This window comes from Leptidea sinapis, chromosome 6 (genome assembly GCF_905404315.1).
Source record: "Leptidea sinapis chromosome 6, ilLepSina1.1, whole genome shotgun sequence".
NCBI classification, from domain to species: domain Eukaryota; kingdom Metazoa; phylum Arthropoda; class Insecta; order Lepidoptera; family Pieridae; genus Leptidea; species Leptidea sinapis.
The window spans coordinates 9,011,917-9,035,373 of record NC_066270.1 but is presented as its reverse complement, the minus strand read 5'-3'; the positions used below and the strand labels follow the sequence as shown (position 1 = coordinate 9,035,373).

Genomic DNA, 23,457 nt, shown 5'->3' with positions numbered 1-23,457 from the left:
GATATAATATTGTTCAATATGCAGAAATAAAAAATAAATATATTTATTATAACTTTTAATGATACGTATAAAAATTATTTACAAATCCACATCAATTTGATGTAAATAACAATAAAATAAAGATGCAATGCTGGTCACTATTACGCTCAATAAATCCATCTATTTAAACATAATTGAGGTGAAAATTTATTGAAGTAGGCGTTACGTTGTGGAAATCCATAATTATTCAAATGAGTTGATTTTTCTTTAGTGTTAATTCCGCCAATATTTGTCTTTAAACAATTCGACACGCGTTTCGCATCCTCACGACATGTTGGGTCGCCAAAATCTGGCACGAGACTAGGTCTTTGAGCCTAGTGTAGAGGCGAAACACGTGTCGAATTGTTTAAAGATATATATTGGCGGAATTAACACTAAAGAAAAATGAAATCATTTGAATAATTGAGGTGTTCTAAATCTTCACAGTTTGTTTACAGTAAGCCAGTGCCTGTAGATGTCTACGCAATGTTGACATAAATGTTTGACAACATTTCATTGTTATAAATTCGCAGTTAAAATCCGCAGTGTTGTTAAAGTCTTGAAAACTCGAAACTACATCTCTAAGAAAAAAGCGATTCACTCGATTGTATGAAATGCAGTCATTGATAGATTGACAGATGACGGCTATAATCTTGAAAAAAACGGAGATAGCCGAAATCCACTAGGTTTTAAGTTCGTTTTCAAACTTAGCCGGATTATACTTCGTCGCCGATCGCCATACTGCAATAAGTACTAATTCAAACTTATGTCAAATCACTGCTCGTTTCATACTAAACTAAATTTCAATTTTAATTTAGGCAATCCCGCCTCTCATTACGTAGTATTTACATCCTCTTTGCCAAATGTTATTAAAAAAGAAAAAGGTTGGGAATCGTGATACACCGTAAAATTACGCATATGAATTTAGTTTATTTTTGTATAGTTTCTGTTTTCTGTCCGACTGTCTGCAACGGTTTACGTCTTTTTGAATTAAGGCAGTTTGTTGGGTTGTTTTTTAGATCTACGGTGTACCTTCATGTGGACGATAAGGCCTTTATTAGACCAAGCACGCATCTTTAAGTAATTTTTGGTTATAACTCGATTATACTATTCGTGTTTAGGTAATTAAGGGGCACCGTATGATGATGAAGGGGCTGATGCTGGGGCTCCATATTGAGGCGCGGGTGGAACTGCGTCGGGGTAACCTTCCTGTTTCTGAAAATTAAAAAGAAATTAACATTGATGACGAGATGACACAAACTATGTGGTCTTTAAAACCTTATTTAAAAAAACAAAACTATTGGTAAAATAAAGTAGCCGATTGATATTCGAATTCGAATATTTTTATGCAAAATAGGATATGAAATCACTCATTGCACGTCAAAATCTGCCATACATTTGAAAATTTATTTATTTACTTACGTACCTAACGTTTATCAATTTGTTTTTGCATTCATTTTTCAAATACAAAGTAGCTACATATCAAAATACATTTTTATTTTTTTTATGACAATAAGGGACGAGACGAGCAGGACGTTCAGCTGACCGTTACAATGCAGTGCCGCTCAGGATACTTGAGACATAAGATGTTAAGTCTCGTTTGCCCAGTAATTTCACTAGCTACGGCGCCCTTCAGACCGAAACATAATAATGATTGCACATAACTGCTTCACGGCATAAATATGTAGGTTACGTTGTGGTACCCATAATCTAGCCGGCATCCTGTGCAAAGGAGCCTCCCACTGGTAAAACAAGTAACATATCTATGTTTTGAAATTGATTACGAATTAACGATAAAACCCCAGCACATGAAAATTCTGAAGAGCCAGAATAATCGAAGCATCTTATGCCCGCTTAGTTTGGAACATAACGCATTAGTAGAGAATTCTCTACATGAGGCAGGAATCCTAGTTTTTGTGAAGAAATATAAGATGAATTCAGAATGTAACACGGTAGCACGGACGAGTAAAAAAAGAAGGACTCCGTGTCACCTTACATATTAGTGAGGCACCAAAACAAGCCGGAAAACGTGTGAATACATAGCCCCACGCATACACTTACACTAATACAAGCCGATCGGCCGCCATTATTAGATTTGCCATCGTCTGTGACAAATCAGTTTGCGTCGCAATAAAATATTTTAAAAATGCCGTCGTGCGCTATGAAAAAGTGTAAAAACAATACTATAAAAGTATTAGTGGATATATCTTATATCTTTAAACGAGCAATTCTTGTATATATATATATATATATATATATATATATATATATAATCTGAATCTCGGAAACGGCTCCAACGATTTTCATAAAATTAAGTATGCAGGGGATTTCGGGGGTGATAAATCGATCTAGCTAGGTTTCAATTTAAAAAAAAAATGGTTTTATCCATGTTTGAATGAGAAACAGCTACAATAACATTAGAATACAAAGGTAAATTTCGCCACTATATACAAGACTATTATAGCTCAGATGGGACATTGGGTGATCCGGAAAGCAGAAGACCCCGGTTCGAATCCAGATGTCCTATTAGTTTTTTTTTTGTTCAAGTTTTGTACATTCTTAAAAATCCGAGCAAGGCTCGGTCGTCCGGATATTGATTATTTAAGTGAGGAAAAATTGTGTAACTGGTACACCCCGTAACCGCACACACACTAGCATAAAGGTGCTACACTTGCTATTAATATCACGGCGCGGAGTCCTTCTTTTTTTACTAGTCCGTGCACGGTAGATATGATTTCACAATTCATGAGACGTATGTGGCTATCATTATGTTGAAAGACAACATGTAACAATCAACGTTTAGTAGAATGTGCCTCCATTAAATGGAGATTATTATGCATACATGTTATTATTATTTAAAACCCCACATTGTTATGAAACCGACTATTTGAACTGAGAACAATTTGGAGTTTCCTAAATATACTTTGATTGTCTATGGCTCGTCGTAGTTTTTGAAATCGACGTACGTTTATTAAAGAGTTTTTATTTAAATTTAGAATAACTACGAATAACTGTTCGTCAATAATTTTAAAATACGTAGAGTGATTAAGCTTATTTATTAAATCCTAGATGGCTGATGTTTTGTACCAATTAAAAAAAATGTTTGAGTCTCGGGACGTCCGACGGAAGTGATAACTTAAAGTAATCTAAGTTAATTAAACTATTTTGGATTTAACTTGAAAAAAAGAATTTGGCTGCATGGGCTTAAACCCTTATCATCATAATGCTTACATATTACTGCTTCACGGTAGATATAGGCGCCGTTGTGGTACCCATAATCTAGCAGGCATCCTTGAGGACTTGAAGACGGACGGATATAATATTAATTCTGAACGGTTATAGAGGCTGAGATGTATTTTTATAAGCACGTAAGGAATTTTCTAGAAACTGTTACATTCATAATGTTAACACGAGGAACAAACATAAACTTGTTATGCCTACTACTCGGTTGGGTCGAGCTAGTAAGTCTTTTATTGGGCGATGTATATGCTTCTACAATATAATCCCAGAAAATGTACAAAACAAATGTGTTACGAAATTTAAAAGAATTGTTAAGAAACGTTTGTGTGGGAAAAGTTACTATAGCATTAACGATTTTCTTAATGCCACTACAGACTGGGAATGGAGCGAACACCTTCAGGCTCTTTAATTATAAATGTTTATTGTATGATATCACATTGTAATCCATATTTTTATATCAAAAAAAAAACCCGCTGAGTTTCTTGCGCCCATTCTTCTCAGGTCTGAGGCAGTCTTTTTTTGAATGGGTGGTAGTTTTTGACGTTCAATAAGTGATTTTTAATAAATGTAATTTGAATTTGATTTTGAGATTTACAAAGCATACTTAGACTTTTCTCACACTTTACTCACGTAAAAGTTGGTTGAGTGTACGCTTAGCATGATCTTTGATTTCGTTTTTACAGTCATTTTACAGCTGAAATTATGCTGATCGTGAAGGTCGCGTTTTATCACACTTATATACTTTATAGACTTAGATTTAGAATACTTATTTGAGATCTATCTCAGCCTTACACTTTAATTCATACAATCTCTTTCAGCTTATTCAGCCAATTTGAAAATCCTATATCATCAGTAAATCTTTGTAGGTACTTATATTAATAGTATTGAGATATCTGTTTTTTGTTTCAAATAATAGTTTCGTACTAATATTTAAATAAAATTTCCATTCTAGAATAATGCATAGTAGAATATTACATTCTAGAATAATCAAGTGCATTCTTGAGGAGTACAATTTAATAAATGGTCGCATTGAGTTGGACGTGTTTCATGACTATTTATATAGTTTTAAACTAAAGATTTGGGAGCATTTAAGAATTTAGTTTATGTTATTGTTATGAGTTATTATAAATGTAACGTCATTTAGTATTAGTATTTTTTAAGTGTTTTGGCAATGCTATGTACACCGTAATTGTTCCACATATCAGACACCTTAACCTGTATGTTTAAAACTAGTTTGTAAGGATAATATGTGTAAAGTGGTTGTACTGAATAAATAAATAAAAAAAACATATATAAGTGTTGTACCAGCTAATAGAACCATATATAACACATGTTGCAAGAAGTGACTAAGGTGTTCGCAGTTGGTTTCGGTTCCGGAAAACCATGAAAATTTGAACAAAATGATGCGCGATTGGCGATCAAATGGCCGCCATGTTAAATGTTTGCTGTGATATAAATAGTACAAGGTCCGGTACAAAATATTCTATTTTTAATAGGTTCTTGCGGAGGATCTACATTAAACTAGAAATATGCTAAAATATCAAGCGGAATTTATTTTGCCGCCATTTTTCCTCGCTCCGCTCAGATTCAATCGGATTTGTTAGAACTTTAAGTATATGACCAGTGTAAAAAGAATAGTATATAATTTTTATATGTTCAAACATTAAATATGTTAAAAAAAGAAAAAATATCATAAGTATCCTATTTTTTTCTACTTTTGACCACTACGTATACTAAATAGACCGAACGTGTCTAATAATATAAATTAAATTAAATCACTTCATATAGGTGTTAATTTTTTTTAAGCAAAAGGCTTATTATTGTAGAAAAATCGTGAATTTGTGTATATATCGGGTAGGTCTGAGAATCGGCCAACATCTATTTTTCATGCCCCAAGGGTCACCTACCCCTAAATATTTTTTTTTACATTTTTTTTAATTTTTCTTTTCTGAATCAGCATTCAAAATACATGTAACTTCAAATTTTCACCCGATCACACAAACAACACCTATTTTATATTTGTATCGCGATTTTAATATTATTTTATTCCATCTACAGATACGCAATAGAGTTACAAGATGGCAATGGACTATACTGATTATTGCAGTACTATAAATTTTATGTACGATATATTTGGTAGGTCTGAGAATAGGTCGTCATCTATTTTTTATACCCAAAAAATTTTAATAATTTTTTTTACTACTTTATATGGCAATACAACGTTTGCTGAGTCAACTAGTTTAACTATAGATTTCTGAGTTGATTAATTAGTTACTTTATAAAATTATTCTCAAATTTATCACCAGCTTTTTGGATAAAAACGGTATAGGTACGAATACAACGAAAACAATATTTTTTGCCCGAAACTGAAGTAAAGTAAACGCAAAGCACTTCCACACTTTACTAAATAATGTCTACTACTCTTCAAATCGGTCACTAAACTAGGTGACAATAATTTTAGGTCAATACTTTTAAGCCAATTTTCAATATAATTCAAGATATATATATAACTACTAGCTGACACGACAGACGTTGTTCTGTAGATAATTAAAAAATACTGTTTTATAGGAATTTGCCAATAATATTTCAAAACATCAAGAATTATTTCGTAAAGAATGCTCCCTGTTGTTATCATGAGATTGTTTCACAGCAGAACTGTCAAACCGTGCGTCACTGAAGCCCTCATAGAAAATATGTCAATACAAAACAAACATTGAAAATAAAAATAATTATGGGTTATAATTCGAAATAAAAACTATCCTATCTCTCAAGTTGGATCAAACTGCACTCCATGAAGTAATCCCCATTAAAATCCGTTCATTAGTATAGGAGTCCATCGAGGACAAACAACGTGTCACGTAATTTATATATAACTATTTTTATTATATTATTATAACTATTTACGCACCTGTGTTTTATATCTGATGAAATATACTTCCGGCTTAGAGGGTTGCGTGGGCGCTGGAGTTGGAATCACAATATCAGGTTGTTCATCAGGCTTCTTCACCAGCACGTATACAAGAGTCTTTTCTTCATTCTGCGGCTGAACTGGGATAACCGGAGCTGTGGGTGTTGGTGGCGTAGGTGCCTTGATGAAGACTATCTTGTAATGTTTCTGCGGAGGTGGCACATAGATCTGCTTGGCTGGAGCTGGTGGTTCATTGTCTGGCGGCGGCACGTGTACATAGACGTGTTTATGAACAATCGGTTGCTGTGGAGGTCCGTACTGCGGCGCTGGGACTCCGTACGAGGTAGCCGGAGGACCGTAAGACCTGGGAGGTTCCGGGCGTGCCACTGTACTTCCGACAACCGCGATTAACATCAATGACCGCAACATCTGCAGAAAAGTTTAAGAAAATTATGTTTGTTCGACGTCCACCTCGTGTCAAGTACAACGCTCACATACCATTTTATCACACATCCTCATGTACATGTGTTCGCGATATGTCCAGTGTGTAGTTGCCACCGAGTATATAAGGTAAGCGCATTACATCCGGGGGTGGTGGGGACACTTTCGATGCTTCTCATCATTTGCGCAACTCTTGGCTGTTGACGCGAGGTGCCCTCCCATAAAATACTCTGCAACAACACACATAATTAATTCATATCTATTGAAATTTTCGGAATCGGAATGCAAAGTGGCTACCTATACTAATTATCAGTCGCTGTGTTAAGCTTATAGGTATGGCGGCTTAGTGAGTGGTTTTAATTAATGATAATGCAACAACTTTTACAATTAGAAATATATTTTATAATGTCAAAAAAGATTAAAACGAAATATACCGGCTTCTGGCCACGATCTTGTCCGCGTTCAATAAATAATTCTAAATCTTAGAACTATTAATAAAAAGTTGTAGAAAATTACATCACTTTTAGCTATGAAATCAAATACATTCTCTGTGACAAAAAATGAAACGTCAAACGAAATGAATGTCAAATGTTTTTTTTAGATTTACCACGACTTTGGAAAAAATTGAGCTTTAATGAGAAGAAGTGGCAAGAGAGTCATTGTCACTCTTTTAAATGAACATTTACAGTTTCATCGATTTACAAATAATTTCAATTACAGTACATGTACAGTAGATACATCAATCCAAACACACATGATAAATAAATAAAGGTATTCTGGTCACAGGATCATTCAGCCACGTAGTGGGAGGCTCCTTTGCACAGGATGCCGGCTCGATTATGGGTACCACAACGGCGCCTATTTATGCCGCGAAGCAGTAATGTGTTAACATTACTGTGTTTCGGACTGAAGGGCGCCGTAGCTAGTGAAATTACTAATGAAAATTAACATCTTATGTCTCAAGGTGACGAGCGCAATTGTAGTGCCGTTCAGAATTTTTGGGTTTTTCAAGAATCCTGAGCGGCACTGAATTGCAATGGGCAGAACGTATCAATTACCATCAGCTGAACGTGCAGTTCGTCTCGTCCCTTATTTTCCTTAAAAAAAGTAGCGCCCGTTCATGAGCATGGTGCATAAATTAGCCATCGCCACCCTCGACCAAATTATAGGGAAAGTAACGACCCGCCCCACGTCGCTACCACAAGCAGTAACATTTAGGCGAGCATGACGAATCCTGTCACGAGAACTCAACCAAATAACAAAAAATTATGTTCATCTATATATGTCCCTATTAGAACACGGAGTAATTACCATTCACAGGGATTCTTTATCGATATAATATAAGCTGGTATGAAAATCTGAATCTTAATCTCATTTGAGTGTGTGACATGTATCTCGAAGGCATCGACCATGCAACCAAATTCCTGAGAGCGAATCCGAGGAATGGAGGACTGAGGGAAAAATAAAAAAAAGGGTAGAAATTTTCCTTCTAGCTTGCTCTTGTTCTAGTAGGAAGCATAATTATAGTGCTCGAAGCAGATACTTAAGTACTTCCTAGTAAAATTCCCCTAAATTTGAACATTCATAACACGCTAATTAAATTTGAAAACAAAAATTATGAACGATGCGGGGACTCGAATCGGCGACCTCTCGCGTTCCGTGCGATCGCTCTTCCACTGAGCCAACCGTTCGGAAGACGTATAATTGATAAATCTTGTATGTCTGGTTCAACTGCCACAACCAGAGAGTTTCCAGAAGTGTCACTTTAAAAAAAATAACCAAATTCATATTATGTCGGAGAACAGTCTTTTCGTATAAAGTATGCATAAATTTTGTAATAAAATCTCTATGACCCTACTATTTGTATCCGGCACGTTTTGATAACAATAAAAAGATTACATTAAAAAAAATAAGTTATTCAAATGTTTTTATCCAGCTATTAGAAATTCTTTTTTCTTTCTTGTTGAAAGTGACCGGAATTGAACTTTAGAAAGGGCTGTAGTCTTTCATCTCTAAACTTAACGCTAGAACATACACAATATCTTTAGCCAATAATCTAATCCGGCAGTGACAGATTGTTACACCTTCAAAAAAAAAGAAATGAACGAAAGATTAGATAGCTTAAAAACAGATGAAGAAGAGTCCCACTGTTGCTAGATACACACACAAAATTTCTTTCTATCTAGGATTAAGAAGAAGTCCTAAAACTTCTACAGCAACGAGATTATGTCATTACCTCCAAAATGGCAACAAGTCATCGAATAAATTAACACATATTATAACAGTGTAATTAAAAGTATAAAAAAAATAAAAAAAATCATAGTTTGAATTTTCATATAAAATGCGAAAAACTCTTTCCCCTTGGTATTGATAAGATTTAATTTTTTGACAAAGATCACAGACGTATCGACTTTTTTATTTTATTATTTATTTATTTATTAAGATTCACCAGTTGTAGTTACAACAACAGTGGTATAACATATTCGAAAATATGTGTGAAATAGTTATTAAGCGTCAAAACAACCATTCTATGATCTAACGAAAGTAAAGAAATGAACAAAGTCAACCAAACAAGTCGACAATTATACTAAAAAAGTCAAGATTTTTTTTATAATTATTTGTATGGACCACTAGATAGGGAGATAAGCTTATTAGCTAACAGCTACATTGCTTCGTTTAGTCACAAATACTAATTATTTTTTTATGTAAGAAACGGACAAGCAATTTTACGGGTAACCTGATGTTAAGTGATCACTGCCGCCCACATCTCTTGAGCGTTGCCGACGTTTCAGAAATTTTAACGCGCTTTTTTTGAAGGTACCCATGTCGAATCGTCGTGGAAACACCGAACAAGGAAGCTCATTCTACAACTTGGATGAACGTAGAAGAAAGGTCCTGAAAAACCGCACTGTGGTGAAACGCCACACATCCAAATGGTGGGGATGATATCCTAAAGTGTGGGGCGAAAGTAGAATTCAGCGGCAGGAATCACTTCAAACAGCTCTTCGGAACACCCTCCGTGATAAATGCGGTAGAAGACATAGATATTGTGAAGCAACGTCTCTACGTAACACGAAATTGTCTAACCGTTCTATAAAGTTTATTTCCACCAACAAACAAATGCAAAATGGGAATACGGAACCGTAAGACTTGAAAAATAAATTCTAGAAATTACTACAATATCCGCTTCTCGTAAACATTCGAAATTCAAAGAGTTATCATGATGTCGAAGCCGATTGATTCTACGCACGACCAATTGTTGCTGATATCACGGGTTTATTACGCTTAGATTCTTTGAATTGCATATATTGTTAGTTAAGGTTATTATAGTGTTACTAGATTGCAGCAAAAACTCAATAAGTAATAATAATTGATGTAGAATAACGGTCGCTCTTATTTAGCTCGCTCGTGTTTAAAGACATTATATAACCTACATCCATTGTGTCATTTTTAGTGTTATAATCACCGATTTAAATTATTGCAGATGTTTTAATATATAAATACATTTACATAAATACTTATACGTGTTAGAGTCAAATCGTAAAGTTTTAATTGGTTTGTTTGTTTTGTTAGATCTCAATGAATTAAAAAATGTGTGGTAAATTAACTGTTCCATGTCATTCATAGTCTTAATTACTTTTTATTGGTGCACGGGACTTTGTGTAGCGTACTTCCGAGGCTGTGTAGGGCCTGCAGTCTGTCGGAGCTTTAACACAACAGAACATCTTCCGTGTTAGGACATGTAAAGGAAATCAGATACGTTTTTTTTTTTTTCAAATAAACAAGTTATGGCACTGTTTGGATTAAGGATGGTGACAAATATGGTAAGTAATAGATTAGTTACTATTGACTATTTGATTAATTATTATTGCATAATTCACCATTAATAATTGATAGAAATATTATATTTGTATAGGAGATCATATTTTACAGCACAGTTTATTTTTACTACTATTTTACACACTTTTTATTAGCTTCACCTGTATGTATGTTTGTTTGTAACCGACTCATTTGGGCGCGATTTTGACCCACTTTTTGGCCAGATTTCGTTCAAACTTCGTAGATTTATCGATGACATTACAGTAATTTGATAAAATTATCCCATTTACAATTTGCAAAAGAGTTTTGCTAATTTATATAATTTTTTTCGGAAATTTTCGAATAGGTACCAAAGAGAATTTTTAATTTAACAATACAAATTATATTTAATAAAAAAACATAATAATCACGCTTTTATAAATAAACCACACTAAAAAGTAGGAAATATTTTCTATTTTTTAGTTCGATTTTTTATAAAATGTTTAGTTTCTTTTTAACTACTATTTATTTTTACAATTAAATATTAAGTAATGAATATCAAATCTTGTCAAAATAAAACGTGGATTTCTAAAAGCATGGACCAGGTAGACTTGGAATGCACGGCATTGCCTCCACAAGGAAGTGCTAAAAAAGGAGGGGTACTACATTCTTTTTCTGATATTTTCAGACCCTAATAGTTTTGGTCCAGGTGAAGCCATAGAGCTGTTCTTTAGACTTATCAAACATTCTAACGGCCGTTCCCAATATACTATCTACAGATAGAGATAAATTACTACCTTCTACTGTCACTTATTAGCTGTCAATAATCTGAACCTGTCCCAATACATCCGATAAGTCATTCTTACCGCCTTATATTGGGACGCGTGAATTGAAATTTCCATACAAACTTCTATCGCTGGTAAGCTATACGACATTGACCGACAGCGTGCGGATAAGGTGAGTTACCGTCGATAAGTTTATTGGGACAGAAAAGTCAGCGATAGTTACGATTTTTATCTCAAGTAAGAGATAGACTGAATATTGGGAACGGCTGTAAGTGTATAATCTAACCATCATGGTTTTAAATTGATTGTCATCTAAAATAAGTCGCTTTCAGAACTAAATCACTGACCGATGATCAAAAATGACTTCAGGGTGCTTTCTGCAGTCGAAGAAAAGTAAAGTTTTAAACATTTCTTTGGTTGTTTTAGTGTTTAAGGTTGTGAGATCTTAAGTACAGCCAGTTTCAATCCTGATCCTATAAACTCTACATCTTGGTAAATAGTTTACTTAGTCTTGTTCGTGGGTGGTGCTAAAATATTATTACATAACATTTAAGTCTATCGTCAATTGTGCAACTAAGGATACTTAAGTTCTTAGGTCACGTCTCTAGAAATGAGAACTCGATGGAGAGACTGGTAGTTCAGGGCCAGGTGGAAGGCAAGAGAGCACGCGGTCGATTGCCAAGACCCCATCACAAAGGCTACTGAGTCCACCATGGTCCAGTGTACTCGCAACGCCTCTAACCGTCAGAAATGGAAGCACATCGCCAGGAGAGCTACCCTCAGAAAAGATATCGACCCACCGAACACTCCAACGTGTACCTCGTGAGCGTAACCACGACCACTCTGACAAGAGTGCCCGACTAAGAAGAGGAAGAAGAAGAACATTTAAGTTCACAAGGAATTAGTTTGTGTGATAATCATGACACGACCTAGCCATCCTTCTCTAACAAGTTGTAGAATTTGTAACAATAGTGGTTATGATCTACAATCAGTAAAATGATTATGAACTGTAAAATTAGCAACAACTTATGAATCGGTATAATATATTCAATTTGTTTGTTTAACAAGAAACTTCTAATGAATTATGTAATTGCTTTTATCCAACAGCTGTTGATCTTTTAATTCTATCCATACTTAACATTAATATGTTATGTATATATAATATAATTATTATGTTAATATAGCTGAACTTTGTATTGCCATACAATGTAATTTAAAAAAAATCAATAGTTTAAATTTTTACGGTATAAAAAATAGATGCAACCGACTGTTTCTCAGACCTACCAAATATATCGTACTATAAGTATTGTATTCGATTGCCATCTTGCAACCCGCCGATCTGTTCATGGAACGGAATAATATAAAAAATTCCCGATTAAAAAACCAGGGGTTGTTCGTAGAAAGGTGAAAATTTTAAATTGTATGTATTTTTTAATGCTGAATCATAAAAACATTACGTCCAAAAAAATAAAAAAATAGGGGTGGACATTATTAACATTATTAACCCTTAACATTTAGGGGGATGAAATATAGATGTTGTCCGATTCTCCACCCTAGCCGATATGCACGCTAAGATTCACGAAAATCGGACGAGCCGTTTCGGAGGGTTTCAATTACGTACACCATGACACGAGAATTTTATATATTAAATAAAAATAAATGGTACATACGGAATGGCTATTAGATATTATATGTGCCGACGTAAGATCAAGAAGTCTGGGAGAAATTGGAGTGAATTTTTATCGAAATTCATCCCACAACCCGTTCCAACGGAGACCAGAATGATATCAACAACGAATGGATAGGTTTTCGGAAAAACGTTAGCACGGATGGCAACTAATGAGTTTATAATCTTGTAATATAATATGAGAATTAAAAAAACATAATTTAATATGTTGGAGAATTCTCCTCTTTCTTCTTTCTCTTCTTCTTGCACTAGCCACCATCGGGGAAGATAGAAAACAATTGGAAAACAGTTCTTTTACTTTAATGAAATTAAATACTATTAATTACTGTACTATTAATTATAATAAAAATAATTTATGCAAATACTCAATTTTGTAACCCTCGCTATTTTTATTCAAATTTAGGCTCAATATAAAGACGCTTAAAGAAGTGGCAATAAAAGTATAAACTTTCGCACATCATATGTATATAAAGAAGGCGTAATCGCTAAGCCTTAATTATTCATTATTATTGGTGAAAGCCTACTGAGAAATATTTTTATAGCGATCAAATAATGAATAACACTGTTTATATAATAAATAATAAAATAAAACTTAACTAATGTAATAAAATTTATTAATTACAAATAGTAAATATCATTAAAAACGCTGTCGGAGGTAAGGTGCCCATGAAGGTGGCAACGTTACCTCTTTGTATGGCCAAACTTATCCTTTGACAGAGATACGTACCAGATCTTGGGTAACCTATTAAATCGGTTAGACGCCTGGATAATTCTGTTATGAGTTTTTGTGCCGATGAAACCCAAGGACCCATCGTCTCCACCCCAAAGAGAACAAATATGTATCCGATCCGAAGCGGAGGAAATATGCATCACCATTTCCTCCGCTTTAGGCTTTCGGCAGTTTCCGCCGCTGCACCTGCCACTCTAGATGAATGTTCAATATGAGAGGGCGCTAGCGTGTCCAAATCGCATCCCACACCAGCGGCTTTCCACGACTCCAAGGAATCAACGTCATGCCATCAGGCCTTTTACCATCGTCACGTGAAATAATATATCTACTTAGCAATAATGTTAGTTATTCAGCATTCTGGTTGAATCATTGGCGTTGGTTTAATTTATCTTCTCCAATATAGCTGTGACTATAGTCTTCGATCGTTTAAAACATTAGCCGAGAATGTTATGGTGAGATCTTTGATGATTGTTTCCACGCCCGACTAATCAATCTATTTTGATACGACTTTTTTAATTGGCTAATTTTGAACTTCGTTCGAACAATCGTTCGAGAATCGAATTAATAGACTATTTTTCGTTGTTAAGTTTTAAGAAGATTTTATGAAGAGTTAAGTAGTCCTAGATATGATTCATATGAAATAACTAAGCCTAACTAATAATTGGATATAGGTCCAACTTAAACACGTAGGCACTCAGGTCATTCTGTAAGTTTCTGGATTTTCGTAAGTAATGCCACATATTTTTGATTATGATATATTTAAAATAAATAACATAACTTGTAAATAAAAAAAATTAACAAAAAATCACCCGACTTCAAAAACACTATTCCAAAACAATAGATATAATATGCACTAAAAAGTATAAAAATAATTGCGTATTTTTATACAATCTAATTAATTAATCTAATTCTAATTACGATTATTGTAATTTTTGGAATCGGTGTCCTTCCGCCGCGACCCGCTCTCGCCTCTCACCTCCTCACAACTCAAGCACATCTCACCTATAACTATGTATGTAGTTTCAAACCTATCTTGGATGATACCGACTCCAAAAATTTATAGAATTATACCTATATATAAATTTTAATATAAATAAAAAAGAATTATCAAAATCGGTTGACCCAGTCGAAAGTTTTGAGGTAACAAACATAAAAAAAACATACCGACGAATTGAGAATCTCCTCCTTTTTTGAACTAAGACTAGGTTAAAAAACCTAGTCTCGCAACTGAACTGAATTGCGAGACTAGGTAGGTACTACCGTAATAAGTTGTGACATCCGTATAATACCAAGTCAGTCAATTTATTCAGTCTCAATTTAGGGTCCTTCTATCATAAGTTACTAGATTTTACATATCAGTAGGGATTACTTAATTAACTAACCTAGCATTATCTTTTAGTGACCATATCAATTTAAAAAACCATTTCGGCCTTACAAATAAACTTGGTATAAAGTTATAACTGATGATAAACAAAGAAAATGCAAAATGTTTACATTATTGTTGACAACACTGTCAATACAATGATAATTCTGAAGTTTTCCGAATGACAAGCTGCCTTGCAAATAAACGCGGGAAACGTTATACGTCCGAACAAATCATTCGTAAGCAAAATGTCTATTTATAAACATTTTACATATTTTTGGTTTATGCTTTATGCCAATTTTATTTTTAAGGCCGTTTATGTTTAAAATAAATAGATTATCTTGGCTCGCGCATGACAAAATATCTTTTTTACGCGCTTTTATTAGCTTCAACTGTATGTATGTTTGTTTGTAACCGACTCATTTGGGTGCGATTTTGACCCACTTTAAACGGCCACGTTCAAACCTCGTAGATTTATCGATAAGCGATGACAATACATTAATTTGATAAAATTATTATATTTTTTACTATGTTGTATTGAAAAAATAAATATTATAATTGTTCAACATATTATGCATATATTTGGGCCAGGATTAGGTGAATTGCTATGAAATTACATTCTTATATAGGTAGGTAGGTAGGTATATACCTAATTTTATTCGATAATTATCATCATTAGGTAGTAATGCTCATTAAGCATAATATTACTTAAATTACATGAAAATATAAATTATATACTAAAATATTTAAAAAGTTACATATAATTTAACGTGCAAGGCATGCAAGAACCCCTCCTGACTTTTCCATATGTCTTTATTTTGGCAACTGTCTGCAAGTTTTTACCAGCAATTTTTTATTATATCTCAACGAAAATGGGTTAAATATTTTACTAGGCGGTAAAAATTTAAAAATATCTACTTAATCTACGACGATCGGTCCTGCGCTGCCCTCATCCAACGTTCCGGCGATCTTGACCAGATCGTCAGTCCATCTTGTGGGGGCCTACCAACACTACCAACACTGCGTCTTCCGGTGCATGGACGCCATTCGAGGACTTTCCTGCCCCAACGGCCATCTGTCAACATATCCTGAAGATGCCTCGTGTAGAGTAGAAACTCTTGTCTAATTGATTAAAGACAAAACTTAGCGGAATTTACTTATGGATTTCCGCAAAATATTAATAAAAGCCTAATTCAATCAATTTTACCCATGTGTGGGTAATGTAGGTAGGTAATGTGGTGGTAATTTTAGTGGGTAGAAACAGAAGAAACTTTTATTTGTTCTAAATGAAATGTTACCTTGGGCTTGTTAGGTACAAAAAATGACAGTAATACTGATTACTAATGCCTAATTTTTCATATATTATATTATCTAATTGCTTTCAAGTTCTCAGAAGCCAACACATCATCCAATTAATATGTTTATTGTAAGGAATGCGGTATGACCCATAGCTGAGTCGAAACCTCATGAGTTCTTGTTGATCGCTTCATCACGTATTTGTGTCCGGACATTACCGCCTCAAAGAAGATTTAATGAGGACCAAACCGGATTTTACCGCTTTTATTGTATCGTACTCATATCGCAATAGTACCATAACGTACGCTAACGTCCATAGAGTACGCATTATAGTAATTGGCCATCGTATGGAATGGTTTCATTATTTAATCGTTCTTAAATCATTATACATTGGAACATTATTAGAGATATTAACTCCTATTAAAACAATTTATTATATATTCGTCTTAAACTTTTCATTTCTAATAAACTTTGTGTAACTTTATACCTGAGAATAAACCTAAACCGAGAATATGCAAAATGTTTATGGAGGGCAAGGAGAATGACCTGTGTATATGAAAAAGTGTCTGTCAAAATGCGTTAAATTAGGGTGGCGCTACAGTAGCATCAGGGTAATTCTTAAAAGAAGCGCCAAATATAAAATAATACTAATCACTCTAGCTACACGTTTTATCATAATAACTCTTTAAGGTTATATTGACTACATTATTTTGTACAGCGTAAGTTGTTGAAATTTTCAATAATTAACTACTTTAGACGACAATACTATTATTTTTTTAACTCGACATACTTCAATTCATTTACAATTGCTACATTCACCATATTTCCAATACCCTGTGCCTACACTAGCGCCGTAGTGGAAGCTTTTTGAACTATTATTTACTACATAAGCTGCACACTTTTTCAACTTTTCTTTCAATCAATCAACTTTTCATTCAAGAAATTAGAACATACATAAAAAAAATACCGATCGAATTGATAACCTCCTCCTTTTTGAAGTCGGTTAAAAAATACTTAATTTGGCGGACCTTTGAAGTTGACATCTACCTACCAGCATCATTCTGTTAAATCAATAAAACAGGTGATTTATTAAAAAAAAACTAGCTCGTACAAAAGGTCGGTTAATTCATACAGGAAATTGAACGTTTAAGAACAATTAATCAATCGACCACTTCAGCAGGCAATTGAAAAATCACTTAAACAAGCTCTCCATTGACACTGCAATCAAACTAGATACCCAAGTGTTGGTACAAGTATGTCCGGTTGGTGTAATCCACTACTCTAGATGTGGATGCTAAGTGCTGATATAATCTTAATATAAATAAATTACGTGACACGTTGTTTGTCCGCGATGGACTCCTAAACTAATGAACGGATTTTAATGGGGATTACTTCATGGAGCGCAGTTTAGGTCAACTTGAGAGATAGGATTAGGATAGGATATTTTTATTTCCAATATTTGTTGTGTATGGACATATGTTCTATGAGAGAATTTATTGACGCACGGTGTGACAGTTCTGTTGTGAAATAATTTCGTTATAGTTAACAACAGGGAGCAATGACGTTCTATACATAATATAGAACGTGATTAGTTACTGACAGGGAGCATATTTTAAAAAATAATTCTTGGTGTTATGAAATATTACTGACAAGTTCATAAAAAACCGTATTTTATTTATTACACACACAGAACAACGTCTGTAGGGTCAGCTAGTATATACAGGATGTCCCAAAGTTATGGGACATGAAGGGAAAGTACCTTAAATATCGAAGATAGGCTATTTTACTGAATGAAAACTTTATGTTATTTTTAAAAGTTAGTAATTCTGTATTAAAACCTTTTCTAAAAATTACTTGCCTCGTCTGGGAATCGAACCGAATTAATGCAGAAGTACTAACTTTTAAAAATAACATAAAGTCTTCTTTCAGTAAAATAGCCTATCTTCGATATTTAAGGTACTTTCCCTCAATGTCCCATAACTTTGGGACACCCTGTATATATAATACTGATGTTTCAAAAAGATACACCAACGGGTATCATATTACTAACACCCCGTTGTCCGTTCTTTCATCCTTTAAAGTGAAAGTCAAGTACTTAATCTTTATTGAAATAGAATAAAACATAAATGTTTTTACTAGCTGATACCCGCAACTTTGTCCGCGTACACACATGACTAAGCACGTACCTAGTACTTATAAAAATCTTTATTTTTAAAAACTTTATTGACTTCATATTGAATGAAGATTTATCAATTTATATAAAAAATATCCGGACAACCGAGCCTTGCTCGGATTTTTAAGAATGTACAAACTTGAATTTAAAAAAAAACTAATAGGACATCTGGATTCGAACCGGGTCTTCTGCTTTCCGGATCACCCAATGTCCTTTGTATTCTAAAGTTATTGTAGCTGTTTCTCATTAAAACGGATAAAACTACATTTTTTTAAATTGAAACCTAGCTAGATCGATTTATCGCCCCCGAAACCCCCTATATACTAAATTTTATGAAAATCGTTGGAGCCGATTCCGAGATTCCAATTATATATATATATATACAAGAATTGCTCATTTAAAGATATAAGATAAACTGATAGATAGTTCACAACTATAGTTTCTACCAAGAATATTTAGCTAAAATGAACTTTCTTTTATACCTCCTGAGAGGGTTGGAAAGATATAAAAATTCTAAATAGTTATTAATTTTACACTATTCTTTCAATTTGATTTCTGCACAACACATCAAAGGAAAATCGAAATTGTTGTTTTTATTTAATTCCAAGCGTTTTAATATTTATTCACCTTTTAAACCTTCTCTGGACTTCCACAAGTAATTCAAGACCAACATTAGCTTCAGTCCAGCCGTTCTCGAGTTTTAGCTTGACTAACGAACAGCAATTTATTTTTATATATAGACTAGCTGACCCAGCAAACGTTGTATTGCCGATATTAAAATCGCGAGACAAAAGTAACTGTTGATCGTAGATGAGTGAACATTTGAAGTTGTGTGTATTTTTTAATGCTGACTAATCAAACAAATTAAAAAAAAAATGGCGTGGAATAAATAGATGTTGTCCGATTCTCAGACCTACCTTATGAAATTTTGAGTGTATATTGACACTCAAAATTTCATGAGAATCGGTGAAACCGTTTCGAAGTAGTTAAACTGCACACACCGCGACATGAGAATTTTAAATATTAGATAATCTACTACCATGCTCAAGCTACCATTTTCAGATAAAGTGGATAGAGCTCTGAATCAGAATTTAATATCTATACTAATATTATAAAGCTGCAGTGTTGTTTTGTTTGTTTGTTTGAACGCGCTAATCTCTGGTACTACTGGTCCGATTTGAATGATTCTTTCAGTGTTGGGTAGTCCATTTATCGAGGAAGGCTATAGGCTATGTTTTTTTTTTCAAAATTAGGGATCCGTAATAAAAATTGCTATTTTGTAACACAAGGTGTAAAATCGAAAACCTATTTTTGCGTGCGCTGCAAAAACTATTGACAATAGAACAAAATGATGTACAGGCTATAATATAGGCAATATTTTATTACTTATAAAACTATCGCGTGAATTATACTTTATATGGCAAAACAACGTTTGCCGGGTCAGTTAGTAATAATATAAAATGTTAGGTGGCCTGGGCAGAACCAGACAAGAAACATGCATCCTTCTTTACTATACTACAGTAAGCGTTCTTTGTCAAAGAAGCTTTAATATATTTTTATAATATATATATATGTATGAGCTATTAAAAAAATTTAATGTATCGTAAAAAGTAAATTAACATCTAAGGCCTATTATAATGTGAAAGATTATTTGAATGATGAAGATAGTTGGAAGTAATGTTCTAAATTTTGTTAATGAATATTGTTATACTCATTTGAATGCTATTGTAACTTTTGTACTTCATCCTGACTTGCACTAAATAACTTATAAAGTTTTACAGTGAATAAAGATTTTTTTGACTTTGACTTGACGAAAAGGGCCCTATTGCTACGTGAAAACTCGCAGCATAAACGCTTTTTGCTGCGAGCGTGAGGCAAAGTGATTTAAATTTCAAACCCCACATGACCAAACATCCGGGAATTACTCCGCGTGAAAAAAAGGAACAATGCGATCCGGTGCGTTCCGAAACTCATTTAAGCCTAGCGTATTATCTCATTGTTACAAACATTTATATGTTACTTATCGAAAATTAGATTTATAAATACTATTGCCTTTGTAAAGACTTAATACTTAAAATAAATACTAGTAATGATGTTTATAATAAACACTATTCTTTCTATTGTTAAATATTATCAAAATTTTCTCTTACCCTATAACACTTTTCTCGCTAGTCGAGGCGAAAAGTTGTTATTTAGACGAGAGCAAATTTTTTTTTGTCTCCTGCCTTTAAATCACTCACTACCTCAGTGGTCTATATTACTACTACTTCACCAATTCGTTATTTAGAGTCAGCACTCACAGCAAAAAATAACTTTGCTCACTTGTTGAACAAATAACTATTTTGAATTTGTGTTCAGTGAGACCTAGTAAAAATCCAAGATGGCCGACATGCGTAATATAATGTTTCCTGTACAAAAATATTTCAAAGTTATATATTGTACGGTGGCACGGAACCCAACGTGTCGGGCCGCATTTGATTGGCTCTTTAAATAATTTTATGAAGATTATTAGACTCCTTACAACAGGTTCATTGACTTGCCATCTACTAGCAACGCACTCTGTTATTGATGTGCCTTCATTTAAAGAACTCAAGGAGCTTCAAATCAAATCATTTTTTTTATTGCAAGTCTTACAAAAGGTGTTATATTAGATAGGTAGACAATATGTGACTACTTTTAAAGAAACAGCAATGTTTAATTTTAAATTAAAATTTTAAACAAAATAATATTTAGAATTAAGAACTTTAGTTAACGCCGAATCAAATTATAGAAGGACTAGTGGACCCGACAGACATTGTCCTGTTCGCAGGTCTTAAATTTGAAAAATCGGTCCAGCCGTTAGGAGGAGTTCACTAACATACACATGAGCAGGAGAATTATATTATATTGATGGAATTGAGAATCTAGACCAATCTCAAATTCACTGGAACACATAAGAATATTATCAAAATCGGTCCAGCCGTTTAGGAGGAGTTCAGTTACAACAGTCGTCGTATAATATATATAATATAATATTGACACACTTCTTACACAAATTTTCTTGCCCCAAGTTAAGCTTATATAGCCTGTGTTATGGGTTACAATATACTTAGTTAAACATACATAAATTCATATAAACATACATAAATACATTTAAATATCCATGACTCGGAAACAAACATCCATATTCAACATATGCGCCTACCGGGATTCGAACCCGGGACCTCTAGCTTAGTAGGTAGGATCGCTAACCACTCGGCTATACAGGTCGTCGATATATTAAGACTAGCTGACCCAGCAAAAGTAACTGTTGATCGTAGATGGGTGAAAATTTGAAGTTGTATGTATTTTTTAATGCTGACTTATAATCAAAAATATTTAAAAAAAAAATCAAAATGATAAAAATTGGCGTGGACATCCCTTTACATTTAGGGGGATGAAAATTAGATGTTGTCCAATTCTCAGACCTACCCATATGTACTCAAAATTTCATGAGAATCGGTCAAGCCGTTTCGAAGTAGTTTGACTACAAACACCGCGACGTGAGAATTTTATATATTAGATATGAGTGTTTTAAAGTAGTTTTAAAAATTTGTTTTGTTTGTAAAGTGAGGCAAAATTCAAGCTCTTGAAATCTATTTTTATTGCAAAATCATAGGTCCGTAAGGGACTTTACACCCGATATTTAGCTCCTAACCGTTAACGCCTAAAACGCCACAAGCTGTGGGGTCCTTTCACGCTTGATAATCCTCCTCTTACATAAAAAAGCCCGTGCGCTCGTCACATTGAGACAGATGACAAGTCTCATTTGCCCAGTAATATCACTAGCTACGGCGGCCGTCAGACCGAAACACAGTAATGCTTACACATTACCGCTTCAAGGCAGAAATAGGCGCCGTTGTGGTACCCATAATCTAGCCGGCATCCGCGGCAAGGAGCCTCCCACTGGTAATAATAATAATAAAAAAGCCTTTTTATTTTATATCCTTGTACTTTTCAGAATTTGTAATTTGTGTTAGTTAATATCTTACTTAATATCTAGATGTTAGTGCGTGTAACTTATTTGTATGTTTTATTTTTGGATATGAACCCCTCCTCGGGTGAACACCTCCTCCAACTTTTACCACGAGTCTCTGTCTTTACCCATTATTTGCCAGTCTTTCCCGGCTATTTCTATTATTTCATCAGCCTACCTTCTTTCCGGTCTGCCAACTCGTAGTTTTCCTGTAGGTCCCTTCCACTGCGTGGTTCTGAGTGTCCACCTTCTGTCTTTATAGCGAGTTGCGTGACCAGCCCATTGCTATTTCAATTTAAGGGCTTGATCTTGGTTTTCTCTCTAATTTCTTCAGTTCAGACTTTGTTATTTTCCCTATTTTTAATATACTGGCTCTTTGTGTTGTCCTGATCCTCTGTTTTGCTCGTCGTACTAATAATACTTATAAAATTTTATTTTTAGGTACAATGGATACCACTACTAATGTTATTAGTACCGCCCGCGTCACCAAGTTTACTACCAACACCTAACACAACTCAAACATCGACTTTAATTATTAGCAATGGCACAAATTCATCAGAATTGTTTCATTGGGAAGACTACACAGTCCTTGGTGCTATGCTGCTAATATCGTGTGCTATTGGAGTGTTCTATGGCTACTGTGGGGAGAAGCAAACGACCGGAGATGATTTTCTTCTGGGTGGTTCGTCAATGGGAACATTTCCTATGGCTTTGAGTTTAGGAGCAAGGTAAGACGTTGGTAGAACTATGATACAATCCTGGTAAATTAAGTCACAGATTTTACCGCAATAATAATATTATGTAATACCTTTATTTATTTACAGTGTGATGTGGATTGATGCATCTATTTAATTAATTGATTAATCAATAACTCTTGTGTTTTCATTTTTTAATTTACTTTTGACTTTTTTGACTACCTCGTGTAAGGCATTGAAGGTATTCAACGTTTGAGTATTTTTTACTTAACATAAATTCTAATTGAAATAATTTGTAAAACGATGAATTGTAAATGTTGATTTAAAAG

General features: G+C 34.0%; 2 protein-coding genes across 2 annotated transcripts in view; one reads left to right on the top strand and one right to left on the bottom strand.

Moving 5' to 3' along the window:
• Positions 1 to 40: 40 nt before the first annotated feature.
• LOC126965118 (uncharacterized) lies at positions 41 to 6,793 on the bottom strand. Its single transcript, XM_050808584.1, has 3 exons — positions 6,665 to 6,793; positions 6,167 to 6,595; positions 41 to 1,233 (listed from the first exon to the last, which is right to left on the bottom strand). Exons 1-3 carry the CDS (start codon positions 6,689 to 6,691, stop codon positions 1,144 to 1,146), a joined length of 546 nt encoding a protein of 181 aa, XP_050664541.1. The 5' UTR covers positions 6,692 to 6,793; the 3' UTR covers positions 41 to 1,143.
• Positions 6,794 to 10,153: 3,360 nt separating this feature from the next.
• LOC126964993 (sodium-coupled monocarboxylate transporter 1-like) overlaps positions 10,154 to 23,457 on the top strand; it is a 48,096-nt gene continuing 34,792 nt past the window's right edge. Inside the window, exons 1-2 of the mRNA XM_050808385.1 lie at positions 10,154 to 10,431; positions 22,875 to 23,161. Coding sequence (XP_050664342.1) covers positions 10,396 to 10,431; positions 22,875 to 23,161 — 323 coding nt within the window. The 5' untranslated portion in view covers positions 10,154 to 10,395. The remainder of the gene's footprint in view (positions 10,432 to 22,874; positions 23,162 to 23,457) is intronic.

Bases quoted from the DNA above. Each gene is read 5' to 3' on its own strand.
- LOC126965118 (XM_050808584.1), bottom strand. From the start codon at position 6,691: ATGTACATGAGGATGTGTGATAAAATG. The intron at 6,596-6,664 runs GTATGTGAGCGT...ACTTTTCTGCAG, and splicing joins TGAGGATGTGTGATAAAATG to ATGTTGCGGTCATTGATGTT. The intron at 1,234-6,166 runs GTGCGTAAATAG...TTTAATTTTCAG, and splicing joins TCATCAGATATAAAACACAG to AAACAGGAAGGTTACCCCGA.